The sequence below is a fragment of the Pan troglodytes genome, chromosome 15 (genome assembly GCF_028858775.2).
Source record: "Pan troglodytes isolate AG18354 chromosome 15, NHGRI_mPanTro3-v2.0_pri, whole genome shotgun sequence".
Lineage (NCBI taxonomy): Eukaryota > Metazoa > Chordata > Mammalia > Primates > Hominidae > Pan > Pan troglodytes.
Window position 1 is genome coordinate 32975094 of NC_072413.2, and position 19046 is coordinate 32994139.

General features: G+C 40.2%; 1 protein-coding gene across 15 annotated transcripts in view; it reads right to left on the reverse strand.

Annotated features, from left to right (window-relative positions):
- Positions 1 to 5269: 5269 nt before the first annotated feature.
- BAZ1A (bromodomain adjacent to zinc finger domain 1A) overlaps positions 5270 to 19046 on the reverse strand; it is a 174992-nt gene continuing 161215 nt past the window's right edge. For 14 of the 15 annotated variants that reach the window (XM_063793303.1, XM_054666477.2, XM_003314393.6 and 11 more), the window contains 6 exons: positions 17557 to 17804; positions 17243 to 17469; positions 14303 to 14769; positions 11244 to 11386; positions 7362 to 7449; positions 5270 to 6245 (listed from right to left, as the gene is read on the reverse strand). In XM_063793303.1, the coding sequence (XP_063649373.1) occupies positions 6049 to 6245; positions 7362 to 7449; positions 11244 to 11386; positions 14303 to 14769; positions 17243 to 17469; positions 17557 to 17804 (1370 nt within the window). In that variant the 3' untranslated portion in view covers positions 5270 to 6048. The remainder of the gene's footprint in view (positions 6246 to 7361; positions 7450 to 11243; positions 11387 to 14302; positions 14770 to 17242; positions 17470 to 17556; positions 17805 to 19046) is intronic. The other variant, XR_010151086.1, reaches the window with a different exon arrangement.

Sequence of the window (19046 nt, forward strand, 5' to 3'; positions counted from 1 at the left end):
AACATAGCAAGACCTCATCTCTACAAAAAATCTTAAAATTAGCTGGGCGTGGTGGCATGCACTTTAGTCCTATTTACTGGGGAGACTGAGGCAGGAAGATTGAGCTCAGGAGTTTTGAGACTGTAGTGAGCTCTAATTGGGCCACTGCACTCCAGCCTGGGCAACAGAGACCCTGTCTCATAAATAAATCAATACATTTACCACTTTATTATCTTTTTTTAAAATATATTTTTTTGAGATAGGGTCTTGCTGTGTTGCCCAGGCTGGGGTACAGTGGCACTGTCATGGCTCACTGCAGCCTCAACCTCCCACGCTCAAGCAATTCTCTCACCTCTGCCTCCTGAGTAGCTGGGACCACAGGTGTGTGCCACACCGGGCTAATTTTTTACAGAGACAGGGTTTCGCCATATTGCCCAGGCTGATCTCAAACTCCTGGGCTCAAGTGATTTGCCTGCCTCAGCCTCCCAAAGTGCTAGGATTACAGGTGTGATTTAATCATCTTAAAGTGTACAATTCATTGGCATTAAGTATACATTGTTGTGCAACTGTCATCACTATCCATTTCCAGGACTGTTCATCATCTCAAACAGAAACTCTCTTCTGGGTATTTTTAACAGGTTTTTAGGTTATTTGCTTCCTCCTGGTGAAGTGGAGGTAGAAAGACATTTCAGGCAGAAAGCACAGCAAGTGAGAGGGCATAGAGTCTTACAAAACTCTCAATATCCAGAAACAATAGAGTCCAGTGTTCAGGAACCAATACATAGGTGATATGGTGCAAGGTGATAGATGAGGCCTACAGAACGGTGTCAGATCATGCAGGACAAGATAAATCCCATTTAGGGTAATGGGGAAAAGAATTTTACAAATAAGTTGAGACCAGGTGCAGTGGCTTATGCCTGTAATCCAGCACTTTGGGAGGCCGAGGCAGGTGGATCACTTGAGGTCAGGAATTTGAGACCAGCCTGGTCAACATGGCGAAACCCCGTCTCTACTAAAAATACAAAAAATTAGCTGGGTGTCGTTGCGCATGCCTCTGGTCCCAGCTACTCAGGAGGGTGAGGCAGGAGAATCGCTTGAACCTGGAGGTGGAGGTTGCAGTGAGCCGAGATCGCGCCACTGCACTCCAGACTGGATGACAGAGACTCCGTCTCAGAAAAAAAAAGAAAAAAAAAATTGAGTTGCTTGGTTTTGTTATTTAGGAAGGTGACAGGGAAATCTTGTAGTACTTAGTCTTGCTGACTATTGAGAATTGCCTGTTGTCCATAGTTAGTTATTTTGTCCAGTTTTTTAGTTGTTTACAGCAGGATGTCAAATCCTATCCCAATTCCTCCTTCATGGGGAAGTTCATAGGATGAGGCAAAAGAACAAACACCAGTCACAAAAAGCTAAGGGAGGGAAATATTTAAAATCAAATGCCTATCAGCTGGAAAAATGCTACACTGCCTCATCCAGTTTTAGTTTGCTACTCTTCAGATCATTAGATCAGAAACAGCTGTCATATACATGAAAAATATTACTAATGTGTGAGTTAATTATATAGCCAGAGTATCCCAAGGAAAATATAATTTTGTACCATCTAAATGTCATTAGAGATGACTTCACATTGAAAAAAAGATGTCATTTGATAACTGGTTAAATAAATGCAAGACTGGGATATCTGAGAGAAGGGTTCCAAATGAGGTGAGACCTAGATAGACTGGAGTACTGGACAGCTCAGAAATAGAGGCATCCACAATACACTGCAGAATGAAAAGAGCTGTTTAACATAGGATTTGTACACCATGATCCCATTTTGCTGAAGAAAGGAATCCAGAAAATTATACACTGTTTATTTCTATTTTATATATTTGTTGTTTTCTATTTTTATGGGCAATCACCATTTATTCATTTTATAACTAGAAATAAAATTTTCATTTTACTGGGGAAAAAAGTAATATAGCTCTAATAATGGCTACAATAAAGGCTTAAATCACAATATTAAAATTTACAGAGATTTGTGCATCTATACTCAATATATTTTCTCAAAATTTTTTGATAGAGTTGCTAGCTCCTAAGACAAAACGTTCACTCAGAAAAGTAAGAAATGAAGATTAGGCTGAGAGCAGTGGCTCACGCCTGTTATCTTAGAGCTGTGGGAGGCTGAGGTGGGAGGATTGCTTGAGCCTAGGAGTTTTAGGTTACAAGGTTACAGCGAGCTATGATAGTGCCACGGATTGCACGCCAGCCTGCGTAACAGAGCAAGACCCTATTTCTAAATAAATAATAGCTTGGTCATTTGCATACCAGTAAATAACTTGTTTACTGATGTTCCTGTATTTTTTCCCCCTAATCTAGAGGTTTGCTTTAATGCTCTTAAAAGTGTAAACTTTTTTTTTTTTTTTGAGACGGAGTCTTGCTCTGTCACTCAGGCTGTAGTGCGGTGGTGCAGTCTTGGCTCACTGAAACCTTTGCCTCCTGGGTTCAAGTGATTCTCCTGCCTCAGCCTCCCAAGTAGCTGGGATTACAGGCATGTGCCACCACACCTGGCTAATTTTTGTATTTTTAGTAGAGACAGGGTTTCACTATGTTGGCCAGGCTGGTCTCGAACTCCTGACCTCAAGTGATCTGCCTGCCTTGGCCTCCCAAAGTGCTGGGATTACAGGTGTGAGCCTGGCCATAAGCTTTCTTGAATGGCAAATATAAACGGCTAATGGGGTTAGTGTGGAATATAGCCTGAGCACGATATTCCTCACGTTATTACTGAAGTTAACCTAAGTACTCTGCTGAATTCTTGAAATCAAATAGGGTACTCAAATCTGTGCAACTAACCATGTCCCCTTCTCTCTCTAGAAAAAAACATAACATTTTAACATATCAAAAATGAACAAATGAGAAAATGGACTATGTCTTATCTTCTGGGAGGTACCCTGATGTAATGGAAAGGCGAAGTTTGATAGAACTGATGTAGTTTACTCTGTGATCTTGGGCAAGTGTTTAAAAAAATAAAATCCAGCCAAGTGCAGTGGCTCACACCAGTAGTCCCAGCTACTCTGGAGGCTGAGGTGGGAAGATATCTCGAGCCCAGGAGTTTGAGTCCAGCCTGGGCAACACAGTGAGACCCTGTCTTAAAAACAAAAATCCATCTGAGTCTTAACCTTAACTGAAAAATTGAGAGAATACCAAAATCTTAGAGAACTGCCTTGCTTAACATAAAAAAGCATTTTACATAGTTTTTGGGTACAAAAGCTATAAACTTTTGCATTAAAGGGCTTGGCAACACAATGGGATATATTAATTTATTTCCCTTCTGGTACTCTCTTTTACAATTACAAATCAAGTGCTTTTAGAAATACAATTTATCTGGGTTTAGAGACTAAACTCAGTAAGAGGTGCCCAGCTGATTTAAATGTCTCTTTCATCATACTGAACTCCAGTTCTCTGACTCATGTTTTTGTTTCTCTCATTCCATTATGTAGTCCTTTCTCCTTGAAGAAAAACATGAAAGAAAAGTAGGAGTCAAATAATGCTGATTGCTTTCTTGGTCATGTTGACATTACATTCTCAGCCACTACCATATATCCCTTGTCAATCATGTTGCTGTATAAAATTTTTGAGATGGAGTCTTGCTCTGCCACTCAGGCTGGAGTGCAATGGCACGATCTTGGCTCACTGCAACCTCTGCCTCCCAGGTCCAAGAGATTCTCTTGCCTCAGCCTCCCAAGTAGCTGGGATTACAGGCAACTGCCATCACGCCCAGCTAATTTTTGTATTTTTAGCAGAGACAGTTTCACCATGTTGGCCAGGTTGGTCTCGAACTCCTGACCTCAGGTGATCCGCCCACCTCAGCCTCCCAAAGTTTTGGGATTACAGGCGTGAGCCACCGTGCCTGGCCTAAAATTTTTAATTACTATAGATGTGTATGGGAATAAATGATGAATTTGGCATATAAGACAATTTGGCTGAGCAGATTGCAAGGTAATGTCTTGGCTGGTGCGGTGGCGCACGCCTGTAATCCCGGCACTATGGGAGGCTGAGGTGGGCAGATCACCTGAGGTCAGGAGTTCGAGACCAGCCTGGCCAACATGGTGAAACCCTGTCTCTATTAAAAATACAAAAATTAGCCAGGTGTGGTGGCGCATGCCTGTAATCCCAGCTACTCGGGAGGCTGAGGCAGGAGAATCACTTGAAACCAGGAGGTGGAGGTTGCAGTGAGCTGAGATCATGCCACTGCACTCTAGCCTGGGTGACAGAGCCAAGACCACATCTTAAAAAAAAAAAAAAAAAAAAAAAAGGTAAGGTCTTATTTTAACTCAGTCTGAGAAATGGTAAATAAATTGCAAGTTTTATGACTGACTTGCAGATTGAATAATTCCATAATTAGTTGGTTGGAAATGGTTCCTTTGTGTTAACTGTGTAGAAGAAAAGCTAACATAAAAATTGCTTGTTATTAACATTAAAAAATGAAGAATATTGGCCGGGCACAGTGACTCACACCTGTAATCCCAGCACTTTGGGAGTTCAAGGCAGGCAGATCACTTTGAGCTCAGGAGTTCAGACTAGTCTAAGCAACACAGCAAGACCTTGTCTCTATTCTAAAAAATTAAAATTTTATTTAAAAAAAGAATATTAAGTAATCAGATAAATTACTATTAAAATGTAATTGTATTTTCAGAATTGTCTTGATATTTAAATGTTATTAATTTCCAAGAAATTTAGTTATGGCATATAAAATTATACACATTTACCAAAAGTTAGTTATATTCATGTGAAGAATCTAGAAAATTGATAATCTCAAACTATATGAGAAAGACAGGTAAACTTCCAAGTAAATTAATTAAATAATAATGCAGTACCCTCAGGATTTTAAGGAAATAGAGGGAAGGTTCTCTCCCGCCTACCAAAAAGTCCTAGAGAATAGGGAAGACACCTGCCTTTTGCATCCTAAAAAGGAAAAGTATGCTACAAAACTGAAGCCCCTGTATGTCTTCCATACCTAAGAAATAGCTCCTTTTATGTGTATATATGCATAAAAACTTTAATTATTTATTTCCAGATTCTCAACTAGGTGAGTGTATTCCAAACTTTCTCTCCTCTTTTTAATGAGAATCCATGCACATCATGTTACTGTTTTTGATGAAATGAAATGGATCTTACTCCTCAAGGGTTTCAGCAGAAAAAGCAGCAAATTACTGCTATAGAGACTCAGATACAACAAAACGTTGGTTCCTATGGTCTGTTTTTATCACGAGCAAAAGTCCAAAGCTGATTGTAAAAATTAGAGAATTCCAGATTATTTGAAAAAATGTTATTTTATTTGTACAGTTAAAAAGTTGTTATACATAGAAACTTATAATACAGTTCTGTAAAGCTGAAAGAACTGTCAGGGAAAAGGGAGGGTGTTACTTTTTTTGATTGATCATTAAGGAAGTTAGAGGAATAAAAACACAGTAAAAGTTTAAAACATTAAGGAACATTTTTCAGGTATAAATTTTATAAATACAAAACAAATTCACAAATTACTCTCAATACTAAATAAATATCTAGTTAATAAACTTGGACTTAATACCTGCAGCCAGCACTGGTACAGCACTTCAAGGATATAAGATTGGATTCATTCATGTGTAGTGTTGAAAGAATGTACTCAAACAATTAATTAAGACATAAACACCTTTTCTAAACTGTGCTATAGCGGAAGACTCATCCATGTAGATAACTCTCCCTTAATACCACCACTTTTAAAAAAAATCATCAATAACAAAATAAATCGTGGGTGAAAAAATATTTTCCAAGATCTCTGGACACATGAATGATCTCAAAAATGTACAAAAACCTCTGTAAACCAGTACTGTATCCAATACATCTATCAAACTTATTAGATACTGAACAAAACTGTAGCAAAGGACATCTTTCCTACATTCTCCTGAGTGCTTAATATTAAAATTGAGAATATAGTGCAGGCCACACTTTCATGTGGTCAATCAATTGTTATTGCTTTATACAGCATGATTTAATGTTCCATTTTCATGAACAATTTGTTTTTCTTCAAATATATCCTTTAGAAGGACAAAGTTAGATTCGTGACTTTTTCGCAGCCGGTGGTGTGCTAACTTGGTCCACATTACTGGGTGTGACGTGGAGTCCAAGCTTTTGAGCCTGAATATGAAAAAATGCTTGAAGCCTAGTTCCAGCTTTTGCTTCACTTGTGTTACGAGGGTTGTATTCAAAGCAGTTCGAAAACATTAACTCAATATCATCAATAAACTCAGCTAGAAAGGGAAAGAGACAAAAAGATTAGAATGAAAGTACATAAATTATAATAAATATAATTCTTGTATCATATCTGGAAATTTTATTAAGAAAATGGAAGCCCACTTTTTTCTTTAGAAAGAGAAGACTCTGGCTAGGCATGGTGGCTCACATCTGTAATCTCAGCACTTGGGAGGCTGAGGCAGGAGGATCACTTGAGCTCAGGAGTTCGAGACCATCCTGGGCAATATATCAAAACCCCATCTCTACAAAAAATACAAAAATTAGCCACTTGCGGTGGTTCAAGCCTGTAATCCCAGCACTTTGGGAGGCCGAGGCAGACAGATCACCTGAGGTCAGGAGTTCGACACCAGCCTGGGCAACATGGTGAAACCCCATCTCTACTAAAAATACAAAAATAGCGGGGCGTGGTGGCGGGCATCTGTAATCCCAGCTACTTGGGAGGCTGAGGCAGGAGAATCACTTGAACCCAGGAGGCAGAGGTTGCAGTGAGTCGAGATCGCACCACTGCACTCCAGCCTGGGCCACAGAGCAAGACTCCATCATCTCAAAAAAAAAAAAAAATTAGGCATGGTGGCCTGCACCTGTGGTCCCAGCTACTTGGGAGGCTGAGGTGGGAGGACAGCTTGAGCCTGTGAGGTCAAGGCTGCAGTGAACCAAAATTTTGCCTCTGCACTCCAGCCTGGGCAACAGAGTGAGACGTATCTCAAAAAAAAAAAAAGAAAAAAGAAAAAGAAGAAAGAAAAAAGATTCTGAAACAAGGTAGCAGAACTGAGGCTTAAAACTGTTTAACTGTAAATACTTTAAAATTGTTTTATTGAAACTATCCAATTATGTGATCATATACATTATGTGATTATAAAGAACTTCTTTGAGTAAGATCAGATCTATAAAGTATCTTTAACTTACTTGATCCTAATCCATCTTTCATCCCCACATACACTAATAAGTACTTGTGGAACCTCATGGAATGCCATCTACACAACTACATCAACACACATCCTTTTAGTAACAGAAAAACAGCCTCTACCTCTTTAAACAAAAATAAATATCAAAGATGCTATAACAAAATGCCTTAGAAAAATAAATATCAAAGAAAAACATAAATTACTTACATGCTAATTTATATTCACACTTATTCACTTTTTCACGAATTATATTTAAGGCAATGGGCTTTTTGATGATGTCATAGTAGTCTGGGACCTGTAAAATAATTCAAATATCTCTGTCCACACAGAAAACTTAACTGGAAAGAAGTGTTCAAATAACTAAAAGTTTTGCACTAAAAAGCAACTCAATATGCAATTGCAATATGGTCTTGCTCATGACTCTCTCCTCTCTATATAGATATATATATGTCTATATAGATGTGTCTATATAGATATATATCTATATAGATATCGTGCTCTCTCTATATATACACACCATTGTCAGTTGTGACCAGAAGAAAAAAATTCTTCAATGAGCATTATTGCATTTGTAATAATGAATAAAATGTATGTAACAAAGTGTAATTTAGGACAAAAGTTACCCAGGCAAAATGAGTCAAACAAGTCAAACTAAGATTTAATTTTTTTATGCTATTCAATATTAATTAATCCTTCTCATTCTTGCTCTAGAAGTCTCAAAGTAGAATTCTGATGATGTCACTTCTTCATTCAGAAACCTTTACCTCACACTGGTGAGTGAGACCCTTTATAATACAGTTGTGTGTCTGAGACTTTCTAACCCAACCTCATTCAAACCATCCACCATTCACCATATTCTCATTTCTGGGTGTCTACCGTATAGCATATTCCTTTCTCCCTGAAACATCCTTACTGCATTTCTTAGTGTTGAAATTCTATCCTTCTTCAATGACCAGTTCCAAATAGTTCTCCTTAAAAAGCATTCTAATTATTATTTTGTCCCTCTGAAATGCTCAAATCAATCTCTGTCTACTCTACTTCTGTAATACCATGATAACTTCTATTACAGTACCATAACTCTGTTCTATTTTTGCTATATAAGAGATCACATTCTGCCATATATATATATAACCTAACTACAACACCATCTCATATCCTTCAGTTTGATTAGGCCATCACTGTTACCTAATACCTATCTTTTTTTTTTTTTCCTTTTCCTTTGGAGACAGGGTCTTGCTCTGTCACCCAGGCTGGAGTGTAGTGGTGTTATCTCGGCTCATTGCAACCTCCACCTTCCAAGCTCAAGTGATCCTCCTGCCTCAGATTCCCAAGTAACTGAGACCAAAGTCATGCACCACCACACTCGGCTATTTTTTTTCTTTTTCTTTTTTTTTTTTGTATTTTTTGTAGAGTCAAGGTTTGACCATGTTGGTTAGGCTGGTCTCAAACTCCTGGACTCAAGCGATCCACCTGCCTCAGCCTCCCAAACTGGTTTTTTTCTTTTTTTTTTTTTTTTGAGACAGAGTCTCACTCTGCCACCCAGGCTGGAGTGCAGTGGCACGATCTCGGCTGACTGCAAGCTCTGCCTCCCGGGTTCAAGTGATTGTCCTGCCTCAACCTCCAGAGTAGCTGGGACTACAGGTGTGTGCCACCATGCCCGGCTAATTTTTTGTGTTTTTTTAGTAGAGACAGGGTTTCACCGTGTTAGCCAGGATGGCCTCAATCTCTTGACCTCGTGATCCGCCCACCTCGGCCTCCCAAAGTGCTGGGATCACAGGCATGAGCCACTGTGCCTGGCCCTAAACTGTTGAGATTACAGGCGTGACACACTGCACCCAGCCAGAATACCTATTTTTTTTTTTTTTTTTTTTTTGAGACAGAGTCTTGCCCAGGCTGGGGTGCAGTTGCGTGATCTCGACTCACTACAACTTCCGCCTCCTGGGTTCAAGCGATTCTCCTGCCTCAGCCTTCCGAGTAGCTGGGATTACAGGCATGCACCACCATGCTCAGCTAATTTTTGCATTTTTAGTAGAGATGGGGTTTTGCCATGTTGGCAAGGCTGGTCTTGAACTCCTGATCTTAGGTGATCCACCGCCTTGGCCTCCCAAAGTGTTGGGATTACAGGTGTGAGCCACTACGCCTGGCCCAGAATAACTTTTATATCAGTGTTTCTCAAAATGTGCTCTCTGGGCCAGGACCATCAGCATCATCTGGGGACTTGTCAGAAATCCAAGAGTTAGACATCATTCCAGACCTAATGAATCAAACACTCTGGGGTTCAGGAATCAATGTTTTAGCAAGTCCTCCAAATGATTCTGAGGCATGCGGTAGTTTGAGAACTACTGCTTTACATAAGAAAAATATGATTAATGGTACTCAATTAACTCTATTCATATTCATTACATAGAACAAAAACATTGAGGTCATTGTAACACACCATCATTATTTATAAAGAATCAGTCATGGCTGGGCACGGTGGCTCATGCCTGTAATCCCAGCACTTTGGGAGGCCAAGACACATGGATCACCTGAGGTTAGGAGTTTGAGACCAGCCTGGCCAACATGGTGAAACCCTGTCTCTACTAAAAATACAAAAATTAGCCAGGTATGGTGGCAGGTGCCTGTAATTCCGGCTACTCGGGAGGCTGAGGCAGGAGAATCACTTGAACCCAGAAGGTGGAGGTTGTAGTGAGCTGAGATCGCACCATTGCACTCCAGCCTGGACGACAAGAGCAAGACTCCATCTCAAAAAAAAAAAAAAAAAGGCTGGGTGCAGTGGCCCGTGCCTGTAATCTCAGCATTTTGGGAGGCCAAGGTGGGCAGATCACCTGAGGTCAGGAGTTCGAGAACAGCCTGGCCAACATGGTGAAACCCCGTCGCTAATAAAAATACAAAAATTAGCCAGGTGTGGTGGCAGGCCCCTGTAATCCCAGCTACTTGGGAGGCTGAGGCAGGAGAATTGCTTGAACCCGGGAGGTGGAGGTTGCGGTGAGCCAAGATCACGCCACTGCACTCCAGCCGGGGGACAAAAGCAAGACTTCGTCTCAAAACAAAAACAAAAACAACAAAAAAAGAATCAGTCACAAAATCAGAAGGGACTGAGCTGTCTAACTCTATTGTTTTGTTTTTTTTTTTTTTGAGATGGAGTTTCACTCTTGTTGCCCAGGCTGGAGTGTGGACTGCAATGGCGCGATCTCGGCTCACTGCAACTTCTGCCTCCCGGGTTCAAGTCATTCTCCTGCCTCAGCCTCCCGAGTAGCGGGGACTACAGGCGCCTGCCACCACGCCCGGCTAATTTTTTTGTATTTTTAGTAGAGACGGGGTTTCACTGTGTTAGCCAGGATGGTCTCGATCTCCTGACCTCATGATCCGCCCGCCTCGGCCTCCCAAAGTGCTGGGATTACAGGTGTGAGCCACAGCGCCCAGCCAACCCTATTGTTTTGAACATAGGAACTGATGTTCAAGACCAGCCTGGCAATGAAGTGAGACCCTGTCTCAAAAAAAAAAAAAAAAAAAAAAATAGCTGGACCTGGTGGCATGTGCCTGTAGTACCAACTACTCAAGTGGCTAAGTTGGAGGATCACTTGAGCTCAGGAGGTTGAGGCTGCAGCGAACCAAAATATGCCACTGCACTCCGGCCTGGGCGACAGAAACCCTGTCTCTAAAAATACTAAGAAGAAGACATGGCCAGGTGCGGTGGCTCACACCTGGAATCCCACCACTTTGGGGGGCCGAGGTGGGCAGATCACAAGGTCAGGAGATTGAGACCAGCCTGACCAACATGTTGAAACCCCGTCTCTACTAAAAATAGAAATATTAGCCGGGTGTGGTGGTGTGTGCCTGTAATCCCAGTTACTCAGGAAGCTGAGGCAGGAGAATCGCTTGAACCTGGGAGGCAGAGCTTGCAGTGAGCCGAGATCGCGCCACTGCACTCCAGCCTGGGCGACAGAATGAGACTGTCTCAGGAAAAAACAACAACAACAACAAAAACTAGACAGTGAGTAACAGGTGTTTTGACTACTTCAAAGTTATCACGTGGACTAAATCAGATAATATACATGAATACATTTTATCAAGTCTAGTAATTACCTGGATTTTAGAAACAAGTTTCAAAAAAGGCCAGCTGTCATCATGTCGTACCAATTCTACAACAAGTTGTTCAAAAGCAGACAATTCATGAACTCCTCCCTGTCGGCCAGAACTCCTTCGACCCAGTGTCACAGGCGATGGCTCTGAGTAAATAATTACAACATTTTAGGTGATAACAAAGCAAAATATTGGTTCACTACACGCCAAACTGGATATATAAATACCAAATTCCAACAGAAAATAGACACTCCGTACACTGAGATGTTAACTATTTTCTGGGAGATATGAAAATTCGACCAAAATAGGACCAAATAGTCATTATTTCCTTTTTGATCTTAAAAATGTCCAATTGCATTAAACATTCATTGGGAACAGATTTTCAGAGTGTAATGCAAAAGAAAAATCTAGAACACAAAAGTTTTTGGATTATTTTTACTCAATTTTATTAAAAATACTTTACAGCTAGTTTTTTTTGTTTGTTTGTTTTTTTTTGAGATGGAGTCTCGCTCTGTCGCCCAGGCTGGAGTGCAGTGTCGCGATCTTGGCTCACTGAAAGCTCCGCCTCCTGGGTTCACGCCATTCTCCTGTCTCAGCCTCCTGAGTAGCTGGAACTATAGGCACCCGCCACGGCGCCCGGCTAATTTTGTTTTGTATTTTTAGTAGAGACAGGGTTTCACCGTGTTAGCTAGGATGGTCTCGATCTCCTGACCTCGTGATCTCCTGACCTCGTGATCTGCCCGCCTCGGCCTCCCAAAATGCTGGGATTACAGGCGTAAGCCACCGCGCCCGGCCTTTTCAGCTACAGTTAACTGAAACTAAGCAATTCTCTAGTATTTCCTAAAGCATATCCTTCAGAAAGTAACCTCCTCAGATCTAGAAACTAGGCTTACATATAAATTACCTTGCATAATGGAAAAGCAATTCTCACTGGTAAAGTAAAAGATTATTCTTACAGATCTTAATTTTATTTATTTATTTTATTTAATTTTTGAGACAGAGTCTTGCTTTGTCACCTAGGCTGGAGTGCAGTGGCATGATCTTGGCTCACTGCAACTTCTGCCTCCTGGGTTCAAGCAATTCTCCTGCCTCAGCCTCTCGAGTAGCTGGGATTAAAGGTGCCTGCTACCACACCCAGCTAATTTTTGTATTTTTAGTAGAGATGGGGTTTCACTGTGTTGGCCAGGCTGGTCTCCAACTCCTCACCTCAAGTGATCCACCCACCTGGGCCTCCCAAAGTGCTGGGATTACAGGTATGAGCCACTGCACTTGGCCACAGATCTTAATTTTAATATCTAGATAATGTTCGAAAAGCAAAATGCTTCCTCACAGACCTAAGAAAGGTATAGTATAATGAAATCTAAAGTATATGCATTGGTAGAAAGGGTAGTATAGTCCATATATGTATTCAGATGTATAAATTCTCTCCTTGCAGTGTAGGTCCACACATTTCCCCTTTTGTTTGTCCTTAGTACCAGGCTTAGCAATTTCACAAATCAATGAAAACAAAAAGTTTTTCTTCCTAGTTTTTTGAGTAAAAATGTTTCAAGTGTATTATTTCTCCAAACAGCTTGGAGAATTGGGGAAAAGCAAAACAGATAAGCGGATAGGAAAAGCTAAATTAGATCCTGACTGGTACAAAATTAGGATACTTCCCCTAAAAAACTTGACAATCTGGTGACTGCATAAACAGATTACGTGCCATTCTTTCACCAATGAATTCCTTAATCCTGCTGCATATCCGAATAATGCAATATAACATATCTAAAATTCTTTGAAGAACAGTGGCTTTTTTTTTTTTTTTTTGAGAAACAGTGGCATTTTTTATGTTTAGCTTCATTTAAAAAACAACAACAAAAAAATAGGGCCAGGCCAGGTGTGGTGGCGCACACCTGTAATCCCAACATTTGGGAGGCCAAGGCAAGGCAGGCAGATAACTGAGCTCAGGAGTGCAAGACCAGCCTGGGCAACTTGGCAAGACCCCGTCTCTACAAAGAATACAAAAGTTAGTCAGCTTGGTGGTGCATTCCTGTAGTCGCAGCTGCTTGTGAGGCTGGGGCTGGAGGATTGCTTGAGCCCGGGAAGCAGAGGTTGCAGTGAGCTCAGATTGCGCCACTGCACAGCAGCCTGAGTGACTGGTATAATTAATAATAACAATAAAATTAAAAAATCAAAATTTTATTACCACTTACATTAAAACAAGGGAAAGGAAGAGATTATGAATTTCTTTATGAATAAAGAAATTAGTCTATGAATAATGATTACTATAAACAAAAATGAGAATTAAAAAGACAACTGAGGCCAGGCGCGGTGGCTCACGCCTATAATCCCAGTACTTTGGGATGCCGAGGTGGGTGGATCACCTGAAGTCAGGAGTTCAAGACCAGCCTGGCCAACACGGTGAAACCAGCCGTCTCTACTAAAAATACAAAAATTAGCCGGGTGTGATGGTGCATACCTGTAATCCTGCTACTCGGGAGGCTGAGGCAGGAGAATCGCTTGAACCCAGGAGGCAGAGGCTGCAGTGAGCCAAGATTGCACCACTGCACTCCAGCCTGGCGACAGAGCTAGACTCTGTCAGTCAATCAAATAAAAAATAAAAAGACAGCTGGTCATCGCTTCCTAAAAATATTACTGCTTCCAACTCTCCCTTTCCCCCAAATTCAGTATTTGAGATGGGAACCTTACCAAATAATCTGATGTAGCTTGTCTAGGTGATGCTGAGTATTTGCGTTTTGAGGGAGGAAAAGGTGGGAGAGAGTGAAATGTGTTATAATGTAGTATCCTGACACTGTTCAAATATTGGCCAAATATCTCCATTAAAAACAGAACGTCATTTGTAAGTTTATTACCCTGCTTCACTAGTAGAAATACTAGTAATATAATTTATTCATTAAATAGTTGCCCCTTCAATGACTATTATGCTTCAGGTCAGATTGTTCCCTAATAACTTTGTGTATCTTAGTGACAGACTTTAAAAAATGATCCAAAGTATCTCAACATTCAATATTTCCAAATTATTCAATTTTCCTAGGGAAGGAAGAGTTTAGATTTCTTCATACCTGGAGATTGTCTTTTTCTGCATCTTCTTTTGGATTCACTCTCTTGGAGAGAAAGTTTTGAAGCAATATTTACAGATCTTGACTGTTCACTTGACTTTGTGGCAATGACTCTGAAGTTAGGGAAGTTGGGACTATTTTCTGGTGTATTATTAGCACTTTTCCTGCCTCTGCGTTTTCTACGAGGACTAAGCAATTCCACAAATACATCTGCTTGCAGTGGGCCATGACTGTGGCGAGTAGAACGACTGGCAATTCTTAAAGATTTTGTTTCTGTAGGAGGAGCAGAGTTTATCTTTCTTAGGCTTCTACCAGTTTTAGAAGAAACAGTTGTTTTGGGTGTGCTCTGCTGACTCCTTGAAGGGTATCTTCCAGGTTCTTGTTGTTGGCCACGACTTGAGAAAGAAGAGCTAAGTTTCCCTCTTGTTTTAACTGGCAATCTAACTTGTGGTCTTCCTCGTTTGGGTAGGCTATAAATATTGTTAGAAAACACAATTATTGTACAGAGCAATGATGAACATATGATTAGCTCTATTCTCCTTGTTGTATTTAGCCAATGAGTTTATATAAATTTTCTATATAACTGAGACTTATCCTAGACTCAATTCCTTAAAGAGTCAATAAGTTTTAAGTTCTCAAGGGAATCTAAAATGTGCTTTCATGTATTTCTTTGAAATGCAAAGAGAATTATCTGCAAAGAGAATATTTTATGTTTTCTTTTCTTTTCTTTTTTTTTTTTTTTTGAGACAGAGTATCACTGTCACCCAGGCTGGAGTGCAGTAGTACGATCACGGCTCACTGCAGCCTGACCTCCCTGTGATCAGGTGCTCCTCCCATCTCAGACTCCTGAGTAGCTAGGTGTGTACCACCATGCCTGGCTAATTTTTGTAGTTTTTTGTAGAGATGGGGTTTTGCTATGTTGCCCAGGCTGGTCTCAAACTCCTGGACTCAGGCGATCTGCCTGCCTCGGCCTCCCAAAGTGCTGGGATTACAGGCGTAAGCCACCGTGCCCAGTCCATATCTTCTTGGTAACTTCAGGACATCATTATGAAAATTAAGTCCTAAATTCTGATAAATCGTAATAAAATGCTCAGGAGAACCAACAAATAGACTTAGTCAATCATGTTGGAAAACTTAAGAGTAATGAAGTAATCTTAAAATGAAATTCTTTTGTTTCCTTTTGCTACAGGAGACTACCACTTTTCATTATCATTGATACTGAGATAACCTACAGTTTTAGCCAGTGGCTGCCAATGAAGTGGGCCTTGAACCCGTGGTTCCTGAATACCACGCCAAGAACCTCTCTGTTGTCTTCTGATTCTGACTATAAAACTATATTTAATCTTTTAACTGTCCTTAATTAAAAGAATGCAACACCTCCATTAACTCATTATTCCTCTCCCCATATACCTGGACTTCCAGTTTATCCCATGTACTTGGAAGAACTTTCCACATTCTTTATCATCTTTATGCCTAACATAATACTGCCCTCACAAGCTACAGGGAAGATGGCTCTTCTAGCTGGTATTTCTTAAAACCTTGTTTAAAACAGATGGGGTGGCTCTATTTCAACTTCTCCAACTGTGGTCCTTTTGCACTTTTGACAGTTCTAGGTTGCCTTGCTTCATACTCATTTTCCTGCTTCCACAAGAATGGGGTTCAAATGTTTAAAAAAAAAAAAAAAAGCCGGGGGGAGGGGGATGATAAGAACAAGGAGCACAATGACTTCCCTGATATGACTGGCTATGGTCAGGCCTGCTGACAGAAAACCCCCAGTAGATCTGTCTAGCTTATAGCTACCGGTTAGACATAGGCACACCTCATTTTATAGTGCTTTGTGCTTCACTGCATGCTACAATTATAATTTTTTTTTTAAACAAACTGAAGGTTTGTGGCAATTCTGCATCAAGCAAGTTTATTGGCATAATTTTTCCAACAGCATGAGCTCATTTTTTATCTCTCTGTCAGATGATTGTTAGCATATTTTAGCAATACATTATTTTTAAATTAAGATATAGAAATGCACTTTTTTTTTAGACATAGTGCTACTGCATGCACACTTAGGAGACTACAGTGTAATGTAAACATAATTTTTATATGCCCTGGGAAACCAAAAAAATTTGTAACTTGCTTTATTGCTGTGGTCTGGAATTGAAATGGCAGTATCTTTGAGGTAAGCCTGTATATCTACCTTGTGGATATAAAATTCTAAATATCCCTTTATTTCGGCCCTCAACCGGAGGTTCAAGTAAGGGGAGATTGCCCCAGTGCTGCCACAGAAGGAATATCCAGGCTCCACACTCATTCGCTAGGCCCGAATGACACAGCATGCTAAGTTGCAGAATACTTAGTTATATGGTAGTATAGAAGCTGTTTCCAGGTGCTAATGTGGCAGAAGTATAAAAATACAGTGCATTTATCACTCTCTCTGAGATTCCCCAAATTATCAATACTCCCTTGGGAATATTTTTGAATGTTTATAATATATAAAAAGCAAGGGTAACTTCAGGCCACTATACGTTAGTTTCTTTTTTCTTTTTTTTTTGAGATGGAGTCTCGCTCTTGTCACCCAGACTGGAGTGCAATGGCGTGATCCGTTACCTCACTGCAACCTCCGCTCCCGGGTTCAAGCAGCTCTCCTACCTCAGCCTCCCGAGTAGCTGGGATTACAGGTGTCCACCAACACCTTGGCTAATTTTTCAATTTTTAGTAGAGACGGGGTTTCACCATGTTGGCCAGGCTGATCTCGAACTCCTGACCTCAGGTGATCCGCCTGCCTCAGCCTCCCAAAGTGCTGGGATTATAGGCATAAGCTACCGTGTCCGGCCTATATAGTAGTTTTAAACTAAGTTACAGACCCTAACTATTCCATTTGTATTTGAATAGTGGAGAAATTGTCTAACTAAGACTTACTGACTCATTTTATTGCATGTTAGGACTTACCTGCCTTCTTCCTCTTCTTGAGAGTCATCTTCATCTTGTTCTACCTCATACTCTTCCTCCTCACTTTGACCTTCTTCTTCATCGCCATCAACTTCATCATCTTCACCTCCCATACTGTCTTCCACATCTTCATCACTTTCCAAGGATGGTCTCTGTCTAGAGGAGAGTCTTCTAGAACGTTGCTTTGGTCGACATTCTGGACAAAACCAGTCTCCTTCAGGCACAGTCTGAAAAAATCACATAAATGATCATTAATCATCTATTGCTCAAAATCTTAATGTCTCATTTCTAATCTGATAAGAAGAAAAAAATACCTTGAGCTTTGGTCGAACACAGTAGGTATGATGACCCCTATCACAGCCATCACAAAGAACCATGTTTTCAGCATCGCCTTTCTTTCGACATATCTTGCAACGCGCATTCAGTATAGATTTAGACCATATCACGCTACGATCCAAGGTGGATAGGTGAAGAAAAACTTGGGATAGACTAGCAGAAGAAAGGAGAGACTCTCTCCAACGGTCCAGAACTGTTTTATAAGAACGCCCACTGTCACTGGCATCTTAAATGAAAAGGGAAAGTGATTACAATTTTTTAGGCAAACCTAGTAATCTTCCTAGAAATAGTTTGTTGGTAGTTTAAATATAGGTTAGATTTTACATTTCTTTTCTTCTGATACTTAACAAAAAGACCATGCTGATACTAAAAACAAAAATCTCATGGAAAATATTTGCTGAGCCGCATCTCGTTTATGACATAAGGAATTACTTAAATTCATAAATCAAATGCTAAGGGATTTTAATAGCTAAAGAGAAAAATAATTCAGACAATGTGTTCTCAATCTAGTCTTTGTATCAAATCTTGAGCTAATTTTAAAAACTGGTTACATATGATTCCAAGTCTATACTATTCATTTGCATGAAGTATGTTACTTCCTCATCTCATATAAAAGATGGACTGTTCTCCAACTTAAATTATCTTCTAAGAAAATAGTTTTAAAATTGTGGTAAGTAAAAACAATGTTAATACTACCAAAATGGATTTTTCAGCACTAATATTTATATAGAAACATTTGAAACCTTCTGTCACTTAACATCACCATTCTTTATCTTCTGGGCTAAAAAATTTAATCATCTGATTAAATGCTATCAATCAATAGTCATTTTATACTGATGTGTGATTTCCACTTCAATCTTTAATATTGTTACCACCTTAATTTTCCGAAAACATTATACTTAATTCTGCAAGGTATATAAGACTCCATACATAATCTGGTTCTATAATACCATTATTTCCTACTATTATTCTCAAACAAAACCTCTTGGGCAGTAGTATAACGGTTAAGAAAATGCAGGCTTTGGAGACAGTCTGCTCTGAGGTGAGTACTGGCTCCCCCATATGAACTTGGGCAAGTTAACCCATCTGTCTCTCAGTTTCCTCAACTGTAATACATGGAGAGTATCTGCCTCTAAGGGTTGCTGGAAACATTAAATGAGATAATACGCATAAGGCATTGAAGTATCTGTCAGAGTAAATGCTAATATTACTATCGTTATTAGTGCACTGTATAGCTCCCCCTATGTGCAGCACTTTAGAAGATAAGAAACTAGTCTATTCTATGGTCCCTATCTTCAAGGAATGTTTAGTACAGCTGGAAAAGTGAAGAAATACACAATGAGTTAAAACCATAAAGCAGAGACCTGTCAAGTACCAATGGACCTTGAGCTCCTGTTTGCCTGTCGGGCAGGGTGAGATTGACAGGACATGAAACCTAGGGCCCATCAGGGTGGTTAGTCCCTCTCTA